Genomic DNA, 15,991 nt, shown 5'->3' on the forward strand with positions numbered 1-15,991 from the left:
GCCATCTAGTAGGGCGCAGTCACCCAGTTTCGGTGGAAGTGCGCGAGTTCGATTGGGATTCAAGTAGGAAGGGAGCGTCTCAGCTTCCTCGGACCACGACCATTCGACTCAGCACCCCGAAGACTACAACTGGTGAAATTTTAATTTTTGCCTTTTAACTTCCCCTTTAACTGTTTGTTTAGCATTGGTAACCAAACTGGCGTTTGCCTGTTTCAGTTCTTGAAATGCATGGCTGACAGTGTCAGCCCAGCACGCAACAGTTTTGTTAAAATGTAGTTTGTTACTCCGTGCTCCATGCCGTGCATGAACTGATGCCGCCATGGACAATGCAACATTGCCCCATCTTGGCATGATAAGTTGCGGCTGTATACGACAGGGCTGCCGGAACCGGTCCAGTTGGTCCGGTTATTGCTGGACCAACTTTTCGGCCACCAACACTTAGTATTTACTACAGCAGAGGGCACGTGCACCTGCCATTAATTAATACTCAAACTGTGTGAAAGTCCATTTTACAACCGGATCAGTCAAAAACTGCTTCCGGCGGTCCTGCGCGGTACCGGCGTGTGTGTGTGTGTGCGTGCGTGTGTTTCTTTTGACGCCGATGCAACTTTGTACAAGGGAACTCTGGTGCACCACCGTACGTACCAGTGAAGCACGGTTGGATCCACCAACCCCAAGTCAGAGGACACTGTTCTGTTTGGGTTAAGTGTTCGATGCATGACATGTAGGGCTTCAATACCGGAACAAAACTCCTAAAAGCAATCCTCATGAAACTGATCATCCTTTAATAAATATTATTGTCTATGTCTGTTTACTAGTATCATGACTAATGAAGTGGCTGCAGTGGAGCTTGCACACATTAAAAGATATGTCTGCAACAATTACATGGACACATTTCATATCATGATTATTGCATGGTAGTTACTCTAGTCTGTAGCTACATTTTGTAGTGTAGGAAAGTTAGTTCGACATCCTTACTTGCCCCCCACCCCCTGAGCCTGGGAGCATTACACATACCAGTATGTGTAGGGCTCCCTGCCCTGAGCTGCATCGCCTCAGGAGGGGGGGGGGGCTTTTTGTAGGTCAACCGGTACCGGTGTTGATACCCGAATCAATGGCTCAATGCACAATTCTTGAATAATTGACATCCTGCCGGACATATCCTGGGGGGGGGGGGGGGTGCCTTCAATTTCATGTAGCCTTTCTCACATTCTCAGTATCTGTAAGTCAACCGGTACCCACCGGTACGCGGTGTCTATCCAGAATACGTGTACACGGTGTAGACTCGTCTACACACAATGCAGCATCATCCATGTAATGATGTAGCGGTAAGTGTAGTGCGAGTTGCAGATCCACAAGTAACGTTCACAACTCCGAACTCGTACTCGAGTTGTAGATAGTCAAACTACAAAAATGTAGCACTCTGTTCTCATGTCAGCCACCCACGGCCAAAATGACTGGTGGTGAAGTGCGGAAGTACGGGTACAACAGCCGAATACGGCACGCCGATTCGCCGAATGGGTGGAAGAATGCGACTTGACTGTGGAGTGGTCCGTGTGGACGTGTGGTGTGTATGTATTGCGGATCAGTCAGGATAGAGCTGGGAAGAACGCGTTGACCAGTGACTTATGTGGCACCTTGGCTTCTTTAGAATATTGTATTTGTGTCAAAACTGGCCTGGCAGTGGCAAGCACAACCCACAAGGCCTCGCCATGCCAGACGATTGCTGATGAACCGTAGCTGACTTGACTTGGATGCATGTTTTGTAGCTCTGCAGGCATTCTTGATGTCGTTGGTCCTTGTTTTGAGTAGATTCCTGGCTTGATTACCTTGCTTCGAGCGTATATTTCCAGTCTATTTTCATCAATATAATAATAGAAGTTGTTAGATGGTGAGCTACTTCCGCTGGACCAATGAGCAAGGTAAATTGTAGTAGTAAAACAAGAAGTAGACCCATCTGATCTGCGAGCAGGCGACGAGGTGGATTTGTGTTATTTATCTGCTGATTTGCAGAGCAAAGCCGTTCAGGCTTGTCGCAGCATCAACGCGGATCAAACCCAAAAGTTACAGGCCAAGTTCCATTTTGAACAGGACCTCTTTGATGATATCAAGTAAGAAAACAGTCGAAATAATTAGGTGACACCCATTTCTCGGACTACAGTACATGGTGTTTGGTGATTTGTTTGCTTATTTTTATCGTACTCTTGTAGAAATTTTGCCAACAAATGGAGTGCTTTGGAGAAGGAGTATTCCCAGGTGAGTTGGTTCTCAGCACTGCGGCATGTGGATCTTATTGTAATAGGTTGTTGCACTGGTGGGTGGAAGAAACCTTGTTTGTTCCCTGAGTTTGTAAATGTACACGCCTACTGATTTGAAAACTTCAATCCTGTAACAGTTACTTGTGTAAGTGTCATCATAACCGGCACCGCGTACCGGTACTATCTCAGTCGAGCTAGGTGAATTTCGGACTTTCTGCTAGCGTCCACACCTACTAGTAGTATACTGTAACGACTAGCAGTAGTGCGTGAATTCTGTAAACCGCCTCTGAAAACTCACACATTCTACGATGTACATGATTGTATTGCATTTCATGCAGTAGTGCATGATCATTTGTAAATACATGCATTGCTTTCGTTACATTGCATTGTGGTAGCTGCCTACAAACTTTGCGAAGTTTGTTCCGTAGTTTTGGCAGAGAACAAGCGGGAGCGTTGAGTTAGCAGTTTCCTATCGTACGACACCAGGAGTCCAACACTCACTCAGCTGTTATGGGCATGCTATTCACTGTCGCACAGTTTCCTGTAAATGAAATCCGTTATTCCGGATTCAGGTCACAATAAACTGTTGGTAGATAGCGTCCAAGGTGGATTGCTAGCACACAGGGCAAGTGGTGTACAGTTCCCACTTAATTCTATCAATTATTCATTGAAAGACAGCTCGTTTGTGCGTATGCGCATGGGTAAAACTCAGTGAGTTGTGTGACATGGCATCAAGCTTGCTCCCATCTGGTCGACACAACTTCTGGTGGCATTGAATTTTGGTAGAGCCAAAGCTCATGTAATACTATACTGTACATGGAACTAGAAAATATGGAATTGCTGTCAATGAACTCGTTTTCAGTAGCATTATGGTTCCCCCCTCAAACTACCGGTAGTGAAGATTATGGTTTTCAGTTACTCTAATTTCAGAAATTTTCGGTGCTCAATATTTTCGGTATAAGGGCAACAGGCTAGGTTAGGTGAACAGAAATTTTCGGTACAGAGAAGCAGTTCCCTATTGGTTTATGTGTGTTAGTGTTTATTCGGTGTATTGAAATTTTAGGTATGAAACAGACGCACCGAAAGTACCGAAAATAAAAGTACACCGAAAATTTCTGAAATTACAGTACCTTGGATCACTTTTTTTCGGTGCCGACCAAATTTCGGCACTTATGTTGGATTCTAATGGGTAGAAATGCGTTTAGGTTCAATCTCCGATGCCGGTGGGGGGGGGGGGGGACAATATTTTTGGAATCATATTGACTACACTACCCATTCATGGGAACGACTGCACAATTAATACTTTTTCATTGCCCTAATTTTAGGTGGCGGGGCACATCACCAAAAGTACCAGATATTGGATTATACTGAGAGAGACAGACAGACACACAGACAGAGGCAAAGGCAGAGGCAAAGGCAGAGGCAAAGGCAGATGGAGAAAAGAAGTGTGGTTACAGTACCATGTAAGACAAAAGGGGAAATATCCGTGAATGTGCCTATGCTCTGTGAGTGGTGAGGTGGTGCATGTACTGTCGTGCACATGGAAATCCAGTCGAATGACCGGGGCCGGCGCCCTCAGTGCGTACAGAACGTTGCATGCAGTGCACATGTGGATCCGATGCGACCAGCGCGCTGCAGCGCGTAAATGAACGTGTGTACCGTGTGCGTACTCACGGCTGCATGGCCAGTGCCCTGGGGCCGCGAGATGTGTGACCGGATTTCCATGTCCACGACAGCACAATGCGGGTTTTTTTTGTCGAGTAGAATCACTGGATGTAGTATGTACCGGTGGTAATGATTGACAAGTGTGTGGAAAGCAGGTTCCTATAACTGCTGTTCCTACCAAAGCTCAGTAGCGTCAATGTAGGTGTTGCAGTGCAAGAACTTGTCCACCGGGGAGGGCATTGCTTGCTACACAGAGTTTCTGTGAGAGCAAACAGGAAGCAACTGATCAGTGTAGGGGTCTAAGTATTGTCATGTATTTTATGTTCTACTCCCTTGTTGTTTTGCTGCAGTCCCTCTCCCGTTTGGCTAATCAATTTAAAACGAAGCGGGAGTTACCGGTGACGCCAATTCTTTCCGATGATCTCCTCGATGCCGAGGATTTCGAGTAAGTTACCCCGGTTGGCCAGCTTCCAGCAAAACAGCCAGGACACGAGGGTCGGTGGTTTACCAGGAATATACATGTAGCTCAAGATTAGGGAGCTGCTGTGCCATTCTGACATCCTGTATTCGACCCTTTCACCAAAGTTCACTAGATCTCGTGCTTGCCCACTGCGCAGCATAAGGCAAACAAATTGAAGCCGGGTTGCTGATTTGCATTGCAAACTATTGTTGCAATTGGCATTTCCCTTCTGTCTCGGGAACGGCCTGTGATGGCATCAACCGAGGATCTTGTCGAGCATTGTGTGCAGCTAATCCAGCATATAAGCTTTGCTCCTCAAAGCAACTACTTCTTGCAGGCACAAGAAGACCAGTATAGTGTACAATAAATCCAGCAAAGGCAGTCGCATTCACAGTCCCACCGGGTTGGATTATCCTTCATCAAAGTTGTGCCTACTGTGCATTCACTGTTGTCGCTGCACTGTGTGTCTGTGTCTGTATCTGTGTGTGTGTGTGTATGCGTGTGTGCATCTTCTCTGCTTGGCAGATGCCTGCCTAGAACCATGCTACCAGCACGGTTTACTTCGGTTTTGCTCTGGCAGTAGTATTTGAGATTTTGTGGTTATGTCCTTTGCCGTTGATTTTCGCTTGCAGGACTGTAACTGATGTTTGGAAGCTGACCCTTGATAAGGTAGATAACCTTGCATCATCACATCAAACCCTCTCGGAGAATATAACAACAGAAGTCGTAGAAACATGCAAGTCTCAGCTGAAGACACGACCGCCAGAGTCCAAAAAGGTAGGTGGGAGCAAGCGTAATGAAGGGTTCCAGTGCCGGGCTAAAAACAGAATCTCTGCTTTTTCAACAAAACACTGTGTGAAGAATGTGAGTTTTGTTCAGCGGGTCTGTCAGGACAGATTTTAAACATGTGTACAGTCCATTTCAAAACTATAGACGCGTACCTAGGCAAAAACCGTTATGCCAGCATCTATACCACATAAAATCTGTGATCACTTTGTGCATAAAATTTTCCAAATTGGGCGTCTGTTATCCAATCGTTTAGAAACTATATGAGAGTAATTGTGGAGCGATCCTGAGCAATATTCCGAAAACTATTCTCAAAAAGGTCCAGCCAAATTTGAAATATTTCAAAAACCCTACGCGTCTATAGTTTTGAAATGGACTGTAGTGATGGTAAGAACTGAGTAAAGATTTGTTTTTTCTTCCATGTCCATTTCCCAAAAGGGGCCGATCAGTTGGATGAAACGCAGTGCATGTGAAAGGTTACTCCGCTCACTCACTCACTCACTGTCTGCCTCTCTCTTTCTCTCTCTCTCTCTCTCTCTCTCTCTCTCTCTCTCTCTCTCTCTCTCTCTCTCTCTCTCTCTCTCTCTCTCTCTCTCTCTCTCTCTCTCTCTCCAAGCCCACTGAACCAGTGTAAATGTTGATCATGTTCAGACTAGGCCAGATTGGCTGTCCTCATCCTCATCCTGCTCAGTGCTTTTACTGACTTTGCATTGTATGTGTTCTGTGTGTTGCTCCTACTACAGCTTTTCGAAGTATTAAATAATATGCACGATGACCTCTTCCAGTCCACACGCGGTTTGGCAAAGGTGCGACACGACTATTTCCTTTCCCCGGTCCATGTCTGGTCTTCGCCTAATCATTTTACTCCTTTTTTTGTCGCTGTTGGGAGTGCATGGTAAAACTCTATAGTGGCATTCTGGTTGTGCTTCCCATCCTTGGGTTGTTTGTGGAATTCTGTGTGCCGATACCGTAAGTCAGCAAATATTCGGTGCTTATTTAGTCATGGCAATTGGAATCCGACACTTGCCATAGGGGACAGCGCCACAAATGGACATCGATGATGTAATGCACTGTACCAAATGTGTACAATAGAGCCGTATGCATCCCACACAGGTCGAAGGGTCACAGCGTAGATACACACAGTTCACAGTCATGGTACACATAAAAGAGGTATCCATTTTGCTAGCGCCTTTGAACCTTTGTTGTGAACCTTGACTGTGCATGAGTACGATTACTGTCATGAGACAGCTACAAGTTGTATGTAACACATGTACTACGTATGCAGGGCTGCACACGTAGAGGATATAACCCGAGTCAGAGGGTTATACCGGCTGAATATAAATCCCGACTGCGATAGCAGGCGTAGAGAAAAAAAATCCGTAGCCCCCATACGGATTTTGGCACGGGAAATCGTACCCCGGAACCTCTCTAATGTATACAGGCAGCAGCAGTACAGGCCGAAAATTTGATGCGGCCGTGGGTTTTAGCCCTGGGAGGCCGAAATTTGAATAGGCCGGAAATGTATAGACTTACAGTATACCATATTCATCCTTCGTTTTTATTTCTGTTTTTTGGAAAGTAATATTGTGTCTTCTCTTGTGCTTTCTTTTCTTTCATTTGTGCCATAGTCCAAGAAAGCCTATTGTGAACTTGAGCATGAAGCTGGTCTTTGTCGGCGCAATGTTTCCGAGATGCAAGACCGGCTTAGCAACAAGTCACAGCGGCGATTCTTCGAGTCCAAAGCACAGCTCGAGAAGAAGTTCCAGGGTGTAAGTCTGAGAGCTGCAGTAAGCAGTGTGTGTTTGGTGCATTCTGCAGTGTATGACATGTACCGGTAGAGTAAGAAGTAGACTTGCTGCCGTTTTATCCCAGTCCATGTGTTGTCAGAGTTCAACTTCTATTGGTCTTATCTGCGATGATTTTATACGCTAGACCCGTGTGTTGTCAAAGTATGTACGAGTATTACATTCTTGGTTTCTTCTGCATTGCAGCTGGAGCAGAAGCTAGATCTGAGTGAGAAACGCTCAACACAAGCCAGAAACGAGTATCTACTATCCATAGCTAGCTGCAATGCTGTCAATGAACTCTTCTACAAGAATGAGCTCCCGACCTTTATCGAAGTGAGTGAACCAAGCTCTATATAGGTTGTGTGATTACGTGATCACTATGGATATTTGGGTATTTTGCCACCCAGTTGACTTCCCTAAAAAGCAAATATCGTATTTCCGCTATCAAGTTGCATTCAGTTATATGCTGCACCCACATTTCCATGTCTCCGTTGTATGGTTTCCGTGTGTTCACTAGTTGATCAGTTATTTCAGTGTGTTCACTTGAGCAATTACCCCAGTAAACTCGCACTACGTTGTGAGTCCCCCCCCCTCCTTTGTTCAACCATCCGTGAGATGTATGGCAAACGGGTGTGACTTATATTCTTATATTGCGGGATATACACAGTACAGTGAAAACCTGTGTAAGGCCACCACTCAAAGCACCTTACAAGTGTGGTACCTGTGTACAGGTGGTCTTCTTATCGGAGATCATTTGACTGCAATTACCATCGCTTGGTCCTGGTTGTAGTGGTCTTCTCGGGCAGGTGGTCGCCTTGACAAGGTTTACTTTACTCTAAAAGCCACTTCCATCCAAAGCTAGCTGTTTTGACCTTGTCAGGTCTCATCAGCAGAGCCAGAATGACTGGTTGAACCGATCGCAATGAACTCTAAATGTGCTTTAAAAAGCTACATACATCACAAGGTACAAGGTACTAAATCCAACGAATCAACGAGAAGAAATCTGTAATAGCTATGAAAAGTATAAATGCCGTAGACATCACCATGCAACATGACAATTTGTTCGAGGTTTGAAACTTGTCACACTTACATTCTATCTTTATCTTAGGCCTCACTTTTTGTAATACTTATGCATCATTTGTCACACTTACTTGGATTTTTAACGTTTGTTTTTCGCTTGATCACTTTAGTTCCGTATTTCCACTGATGATCGGAGCTTGAAAATCGATTCTGGAAACACCCGATTTCAAACCTCGAACAAATTGTCATCTTGCGTGGCGATGTCTGCGGCATTCATACTTTTCACTGCTACTATTAAACTTTTATCTCCACGTAGATTATTTCTAAGAAATCTGTAGTTGAACATTAAAATAGAGAACTTTGGAATACATTGATACCACTACGTAGAACAGGTATCAATGGTAGATCGGTGTGGGTGAGCCCTGTTGGGGTAACGGCCTTTTACAATAATGACGTAATAATGACGTCATCGTACTCCATCTATGTGTAATTGTGCTGTGCATGTGTGTTTCCGTGTAGTCGTTGGACGGCTCCATATATGATAAGTTCAAACACTGCCTGGAATCCGTCGGTCGCATGACATCGGAAGCCGCGCAGAAGACGCGCAGTGACTTCGACACCGTAAGCGTGCAGGCGGCGCGCATCCAGCGGGCCTACAACCACCAGTGCTACCTGTCAACGTGTCCAGTGCTGACGGATGTAGTCAAGCATGCCTACACACCGTACAAAGAAGACCCGGTAAGCAGGTCCCCCCGTCTCTCTCTCTCTCTTTCCGTTTGAAGCTGTACATTGTGTGCAGCTGAAGTTGAGCTTGTGTCGAAATGGCACCACAAGATAAATCTAGGCTCGTTATTCACAAAGTTGACTGTATATCACATGCCACTGAACTGCATGCAACCTCTTACCCCTGTGTAATATAATAATACCGGTAATTACAGTTCGCATGTCACTCACGGAAGGATCCATGGGCTTAACTCGTCTGTCAATGAAATCCAGGCAGAAGAGCCAACAAAAGGCATCTCAATATTGTTAGAACGTATGGCAATAAGAACAACTACGCAAGTGCAGCACATTGAATATAATAGTACATGTACAGTACTGTCTGGCGCTGAAGAACTGGGGTTCAGGGTTCTAGCCTAGCCCGTTCTTATTTTTAGTGAGCACAGCAGTTTCGTTCTTATTCGATGGTACAGTCTTGTACATTTATGCAGAGTTATACGTCTGAGTGTACATGATAGTGTACATTACGGTCTCCGTTCTTATCTGCAAAATATCCAGCCTACACCGTTCTTAAACATTGGTGAAATTCCAGCCTGGCCGTTCTTTGGCGCCCGACAGTACTGCATGCACCTATGTTATCCATCCCACCTAATCCCGTAACATTGCACCTGCCAAGTCACCAATGTATGCAACTATGTTATCCATCCCACCTCATCCTGCTGTAGCATTGCACCTGCCAAGTCACCAATGAATGTCACCGTTGTAGGATGTAGTTCACTCTACATTCTATTCTAGTCCAGCATAGTCTCCTGATGATTGGGTTCTAGTCCAGCATAGTCTCCTGATGATTGGGTTCTAGTCCAGCATAGTCTCCTGATGATTGGGTTCTAGTCCAGCATAGTCTCCTGATGATTGGGTTCTAGTCCAGCATAGTCTCCTGATGATTGGGTTCTAGTCCAGCATAGTCTCCTGATGATTGGGTTCTAGTCCAGCATAGTCTCCTGATGATTGGGTTCTAGTCCAGCATAGTCTCCTGATGATTGGGTTCTAGTCCAGCATAGTCTCCTGATGATTGGGTTCTAGTCCAGCATAGTCTCTTGATGATTGGGTTCTAGTCCAGCATAGTCTCCTGATGATTGGGTTCTAGTCCAGCATAGTCTCCTGATGATTGGGTTCTAGTCCAGCATAGTCTCCTGATGATTGGGTTCTAGTCCAGCATAGTCTCCTGATGATTGGGTTCTAGTCCAGCATAGTCTCCTGATGATTGGGTTTATGTGCATGAAACTTGTCTACAAGTATGTCTGGTGACGCCGTTCGTGCCATTCTCGTTTGTGTGCTTGTCTGTCCAGATCAACGCCGTGTCCAGAGAGCACGAAGGAGATGTCAGCCTGACGCTAGAAGCGCGCAAGCTGACGTCGCGTGTGGCCCAGTGCATGACCCTGGTAGAGACGAAGAGCAAGGAGGCAGCGGCCGTTGCTAACCTGCAGGAAACCTACACCAAGGTTGGACTGCTCTCCTGCCCAGTCTCAATGTTGTTCTGGCCCCGGCATTGTGTTGCTCTGCAGCCAGCCAGTGACTTACACAGCTGCTGGATGTGTGTGTTCTTGTGTAGCCTGTGCTAAGGGTTTTCTGTGTGTGCTTGCGTGTGTGTGTGCTTGCACGTGTGTGTGCTTGCGTGTGTGTGTGTGTGTGTGTGAGGTAATGATCTCCAGTTGTACAATGCATGGCTTTGCTTTGTGCTCTATTTTGCCCGCTGCACGCCAGAGTCCAGAGCTTGGCTCAATAGAGGCACGGAACACCGCTGATGAACAAGTATTCGACTTGAAGGAGTCCATCCGGAAGCTGCACTTTGTGCAGCGCTCGTCAGAGGCACGGCTGGATGTTATGCGTGAGGTGGGCATCAATGTTGACGAATGGTTACAGTCAGCGCTGCAGACTGAAAAGAGCCTGGGTGCGCCTAGAGATAAATTGGATATGGGTAAGTGTGTGTGTGTGTGTGTGTGTGTGTGTGTGTGTGTGTGTGTGTGTCAAGTGGCAGTTGCAGTTGCAGTTGCTATCGAATACTTACAGTCAACTGGTTATGACAAACGACAAGCGTAGGGGAAAAAACACCAAAGATCCTCCTTTGCAATTATTTTCTTTGGCAGCCTGCATTTCGACTCGACCCCATACATGGTTGTGTTGTCCATCGTGGAATGTGAAAAATTAGGTCAACTTTTAATACCAGTAGGTTTATAGTATTCATGTTGTGCGGTGTAGTGCGCAGTTCAATACTGTTCTTATTCTGGCATGATGTTACAGTCAGACCTCGCATAACCACACACATCTGTTTTCCACAAAAGTATCCGGATAGGCGAGGGAACCAGATAATCGAACACCCATACTGTATGTATGCATGGCATTTGCTGTAAATCCAGCGATTTTCTTCCGGATGGCGAGGGATCCGGATAAGCGAGGTCTGACTGTATCATTGCCTCTGGTCTACAATGTAGATACGGACAAGGTTGAATCTCAGAGTAATGTTCAGCAGTGCAGCGCCAGAAATTGCGCCCACTGGCATGCACTACGGCAGAGTGTTGGTTGCCTCAACGTCAGTTATCCGACTGAGTGTTACGTGAACCGTAAAAAAATATTTGTACTTGCGCGTGCAAAATTATTCGTACCCGGTATTTATAATTTTTGTTCGGGGGAAAATGCTGAACAGCCGTGACTCCTTAGGTGTCCTGATACTGTAAAACATGTAATTTTCGGTGTAACATTAATTTCGGCGATTTCAGTAGAGAAACCAGGCACCTAAATTTAAATTACATCTAAAAGGCACTAGAGTAGAGTATGCACTGTATGTGATGGGAACGCTGGTCACCTAATTCTAAATTACACCTGAAACCTGGCAGGGTCCTGCCACCGAAATTTTAATGCACCTAAAATTACATGTTTTACAGTAGCTGGCATCCTATAATACATGGATATGGTGTCAGCGGGCTTTCAGCTTTTGAGATCTATGTGTTTAGTAGGCAGTATCTTTCCAGCCTTGCTCCCTGGATCCTCCCTTTTTTCTTCTTTCCTTATTTAGCATTTCAGTGGGCCATGGACGCGATTGATATAATTATTATCTTACGATATCTGTCTGTGATTGCCCTGTTGTGTATTCATGCTCTTAGTCAGCTTGCAGGGCTCCACAAGCCCAACGCCGCGTGGCAGTATGGCGTCGCTGGACCGCATCGCCGCACGGTCCTTGAGAGATACCTCGACCGATAGCTTTGACGATGAGTTTGACGAAGCGGAAGACGTTTACCCGGGCGATGTGGTAGACCCGGACACGGTCAGCGAATTCTCTACGTACGTTGCAAACGCCGTACGCCGTGCCAATGTTCTCTACGACTACACGGCGCAGACTGACGAAGAGCTCTCCGTGCTCACCGGCCACGAAGTCACTGTCGTTCTCTCGTCGGGTGATGGCTGGGTCAAGGTTAGTTGTTTGTGTGTGTGTGTGTGTGTGTGTGTGTATTTGGAGGGAGGGGGGGGGGGGTAATCAGTGATGCAGTGGCTGCGTTCGATTATGGACTTGAATCGACTCATGAATCCATTCGCATGCATTCAAGTCGTTCGATTATCATGTCATGAGCCCTGGAATCGGTTCGGAATCCATTCACCCTATTCACATCTGAGGATGATGATGTGAGTAGTGCGAATCGATTCGTGGGCATAATCTAACGCACTCACTGAATCCTTGATCAGATCCATTCTATATCAGCCTACACCCTGTGCTTACAGGTCAAGGGCTGCGCAGTGCCCAGCGTGACACTGCGATTAGGTTTCATGGACTGAGGAGCATTTTGCATATTGTGTCAAGCTACATCTTTGCTAGCATTGGGGCAAGTGTTGTTTGATGCTGATATGAATTACCTGATGTCATCTATTCATTTCTGTGCATCCAGTTGTGGGCTTCTTACTTTGGTATGGTCGGGCTATTAGTAGAGTCCTGCTGTCAAGCCCGCCCAGGGTGTAGGGAGTTGTCCGTATTTAGGTGAATCAATAGCTGGTTTATATGCTGTAGTCATCTTTCCTCTCTCATTCTCTCGCTCTCTCTCTGTTTGCTTGCATTTTTTTTAATGTTGTAGGTTGTAACTGCTGCAGGTGCAACAGGTTACATTCCTGAGACCTACATCCAGGAGGTTACCCCCAGCCGGCTAGGGCCGTCCGTGTCTAGGTCGGCTGTTCCAATGTTTGAGGAGTTCCAGATAGCAACTCCACCGATAAAGTCACACCTCAGGTCGGCCTCTCCGGATGCCTGTGATCAGACTCTTGTCGCCGATATGGATGCGGATGCACAAGCCGCGGATCATTGTGCAGCGGCGCCAACAGGTACGTTCACGCAACCATTGGGAGTGTGTATGCTCTCTCTCTCTCTCTCTCTCTCTCTCTCTCTCTCTCTCTCTCTCTCTCCATGGCAAAGTGAGATTGGAGCGTTTTTTTAAAAAGTTGTCTACACTGTATCTCTGTGTCTTGATACACATACACAGACGTTGATGTCACACTGGTGAAGAGCCTGTATTCATACGAAGCCATGGAGGCCGAGGAGCTGTCGTTTGAGGCCGGCGCCATCATCCGCTTACTGCGTAAGGACGACGGCGTGGACGACGGCTGGTGGGAAGGTGAACTGAACGGCGCCGTCGGCGTTTTCCCCTCGGTTGTTGTGGAGGAGCTGTCGGCCGAAGAGACGGCTCAAGCACTTGCAGTGAGTTCCTGAATGGATTGGAGATACAGTGGTGGACCCTGACTAGTACACTGCTGCTTGTGTTGTACATGTCCTGCAGTCAGTCGGGTTCGCTTCTTTTTTTTAACTAACCAATTTCCTCTCCTGCTTCACTGCCGTCTCTCATTTTTTTACTGATTCAGAGCATAACAGCCCTGTTCGATAACTGGTATATTTCCTTATCAATCTATACTTGGGGACAGTCCCTTTTTTCCTTATCGAGTCACTATCCGCAGCTGTGTGCCATCTGTCATGCCATCTTGTTTCCGATATCTTGTCACTTGCCATTCAGACCACATCTGACCCAGATCAAACTCCTATAGTGGAGCGAGCAGACCCGTTTGCAGTCGAGTTGCCGACGGGTGGATCTGCCGCAGCCTCCACCAGCGTCACTGCCACCACCACTGCCTCGTTCCCTGAAGATGACTATGTGTAGTCCAGCCTGCCATTCCGTCATCGGGTCAGTCAAGCTTGTGTGTGCGTGTGTGTGTGTGTGTGTGTGTGTTTGCGGGTGTGTTTGCGGGCGTGTGTGTGTGTGTGTGTGTGTATATATGTATGTGTGTGTGTGAGAGAGTGTGTGCGTGTGTGTGAGTGTTTGCATACAAAGTGTACATGTTTTTGATTTTCAATGGCATCTGTGCTTTTACTTCCAAGTACTTTGTATATGCCCCCCCCCCCCCACACACACACACCCTGCCTGCCTGCCTGCCTTTACTGCTTTGCCGGATGGAACCGGAACCGGCTATGTTTTGCTCAGCGTTTAGCTTTGCTGAGCGTAATTTATAAATTTTTCTTACCCTGCTCTATTTTTGTTGCACCGGTGCTATTTCTGGCGCTCAGGGCTGGCTTTCTTCGTCTGCTCTCGGACAGACGAAATTAAAGCAGTGCCGGTCTCTTTTTCTCTTCTTTTCTTGGCTGCTGCTACTACCAGTACTTTACCAGCTTAGGTTTGAGTTTTATCAGAGTCTATGCTAGGTGTGAAATGTGAATGCCTTCGCTTGCGTTGATGTGCTGTCGGTTTGTCCATGAATGTCTCCCCGGCTAGCCGGCGTATGATGATATTTGGAGCAGGGTCTCCCCCAATGTTTGTGCTGTTATCCGCGCTCGTGTTTACCGACCTGCTTGTCTCGACATACCCGCACTTCCATGTCAGCTGAGCAATGGAATGTGTGTATCGTTCTCATGCTCTCAGAACTTTAGTTAGAGCGTCTAGAAAGTGGCCTTTTCTATCTCTTCATCTCCCAGCGGCGGGGTGCAAGTTTTACAGAGCTTTCGGATTCATAACATCTTCCTGTGATTCTGATGCGTGTTGTTGCAGCTGACTTACAGTCTGCTTGTGAACAGCAGACATGTCAGCATCACATCCCCGCCCTACTGCTGCAGCAGGTTACATTGTACCGTCCTGCTGAATGAAATCCAGTCGTGTCACTCAAGTTTGCGCCTTGCATTATTTCGCAGTCCAGTGTTGGCTGTTGGCAGGTCTACGGCTGCGCAACGCCGGGCGCGTACTTGAGCGACGCGACTGGATTTCATTGAGTGCATGACTGTACACTGTACAGTCATGCACTCATCTACAGTAACCTGGGTGCCAGCATGATGCACACGGTTCATGTCAGGTTTACCAGTACTACCAAGAGTACATAACCCCCCAGAGTGCGCAACGCCTGATCCAGCTCTGCATAGAGGGTCTTGGTCGAGCGTAATCGGATCTTTGCGTCATAAATACCATACACATTTGAGGGGAACCCGGGGAGTCGCGGGTACTCTCGGATCAAAAACAATGGTGCCCTGCCTCGAGACTGGCCGTGCGCTGGTGTGGAGTGTACGCATGACATCAGAAGATCCGATTCCGCTCGACCAAGACCCTATCATCGGCCTATGCACAGCTGGATCGGCGTTGCACACTCTGGGGGGTTATGTACTCTTGGTACTACTGTATACAGTCTGGATCAGGCAGTGGTATTTTACGTTCGCGTCATTCGCATCATTTAATAGTTGCAATTATTGATACTGTAGCCGGTTTTCCAACTGGCAATAACCCTGATAACAGCGCTGCCAAGTGCTTTCCACTCCCATCTCGTACCGACCTTTTTTGTTGCAGAAAACGTTCGTTGGTACCGGTAGTTGATAGGAACGGGAGTTTCCATGTGTGCGAGGAAACTGTGTCGTTGCCCACCTGAATTCACTTGCGGCATGAGCTGAGTGATGGGCTTCCCTGCTACAGAGCAGGGGCTGTTCTGCAGGCTGCAATTGAATTCAGGTGGGTAATGACACCGTGTCCTCACACACATAGAAACGAGTAACCTTGGTGGTCATACATGTACTTCAGAAGTAGCAAGAGTACATGAAACCCAGGGTGTGCAGCTTGGTGCCTTTTCTACTATGGGTGTCAGTCACGGCGGAATTCCGTGATTACATCATATCTGGCGCAGATCTGAGGCGGGAAATGGCGTAGTGCGTACAACTGAGCTGCAGTTGTGTGCAGAAAGAGACCGGCTTGAATCCTGCTTGTACGCACTACATCACTAAAATGATGTAA

General features: G+C 46.8%; 1 protein-coding gene across 1 annotated transcript; it reads left to right on the forward strand.

Annotated features, from left to right (window-relative positions):
* Positions 1-1,513: 1,513 nt before the first annotated feature.
* Positions 1,514-14,689, forward strand: LOC135818115 (F-BAR and double SH3 domains protein 2-like). The gene is made up of 15 exons (XM_065331445.1): positions 1,514-1,922; positions 2,014-2,111; positions 2,211-2,256; positions 4,274-4,368; positions 5,016-5,160; positions 5,913-5,975; positions 6,798-6,938; positions 7,161-7,289; positions 8,496-8,714; positions 10,046-10,198; positions 10,461-10,674; positions 11,858-12,165; positions 12,818-13,061; positions 13,220-13,434; positions 13,745-14,689. The coding sequence occupies exons 1-15, from the start codon at positions 1,914-1,916 to the stop codon at positions 13,886-13,888; spliced, it is 2,223 nt and encodes a 740-aa protein (XP_065187517.1). The 5' UTR covers positions 1,514-1,913; the 3' UTR covers positions 13,889-14,689.
* Positions 14,690-15,991: the final 1,302 nt, after the last annotated feature.

The sequence above is a fragment of the Sycon ciliatum genome, chromosome 1, assembly GCF_964019385.1.
Source record: "Sycon ciliatum chromosome 1, ocSycCili1.1, whole genome shotgun sequence".
NCBI classification, from domain to species: Eukaryota; Metazoa; Porifera; class Calcarea; order Leucosolenida; family Sycettidae; genus Sycon; species Sycon ciliatum.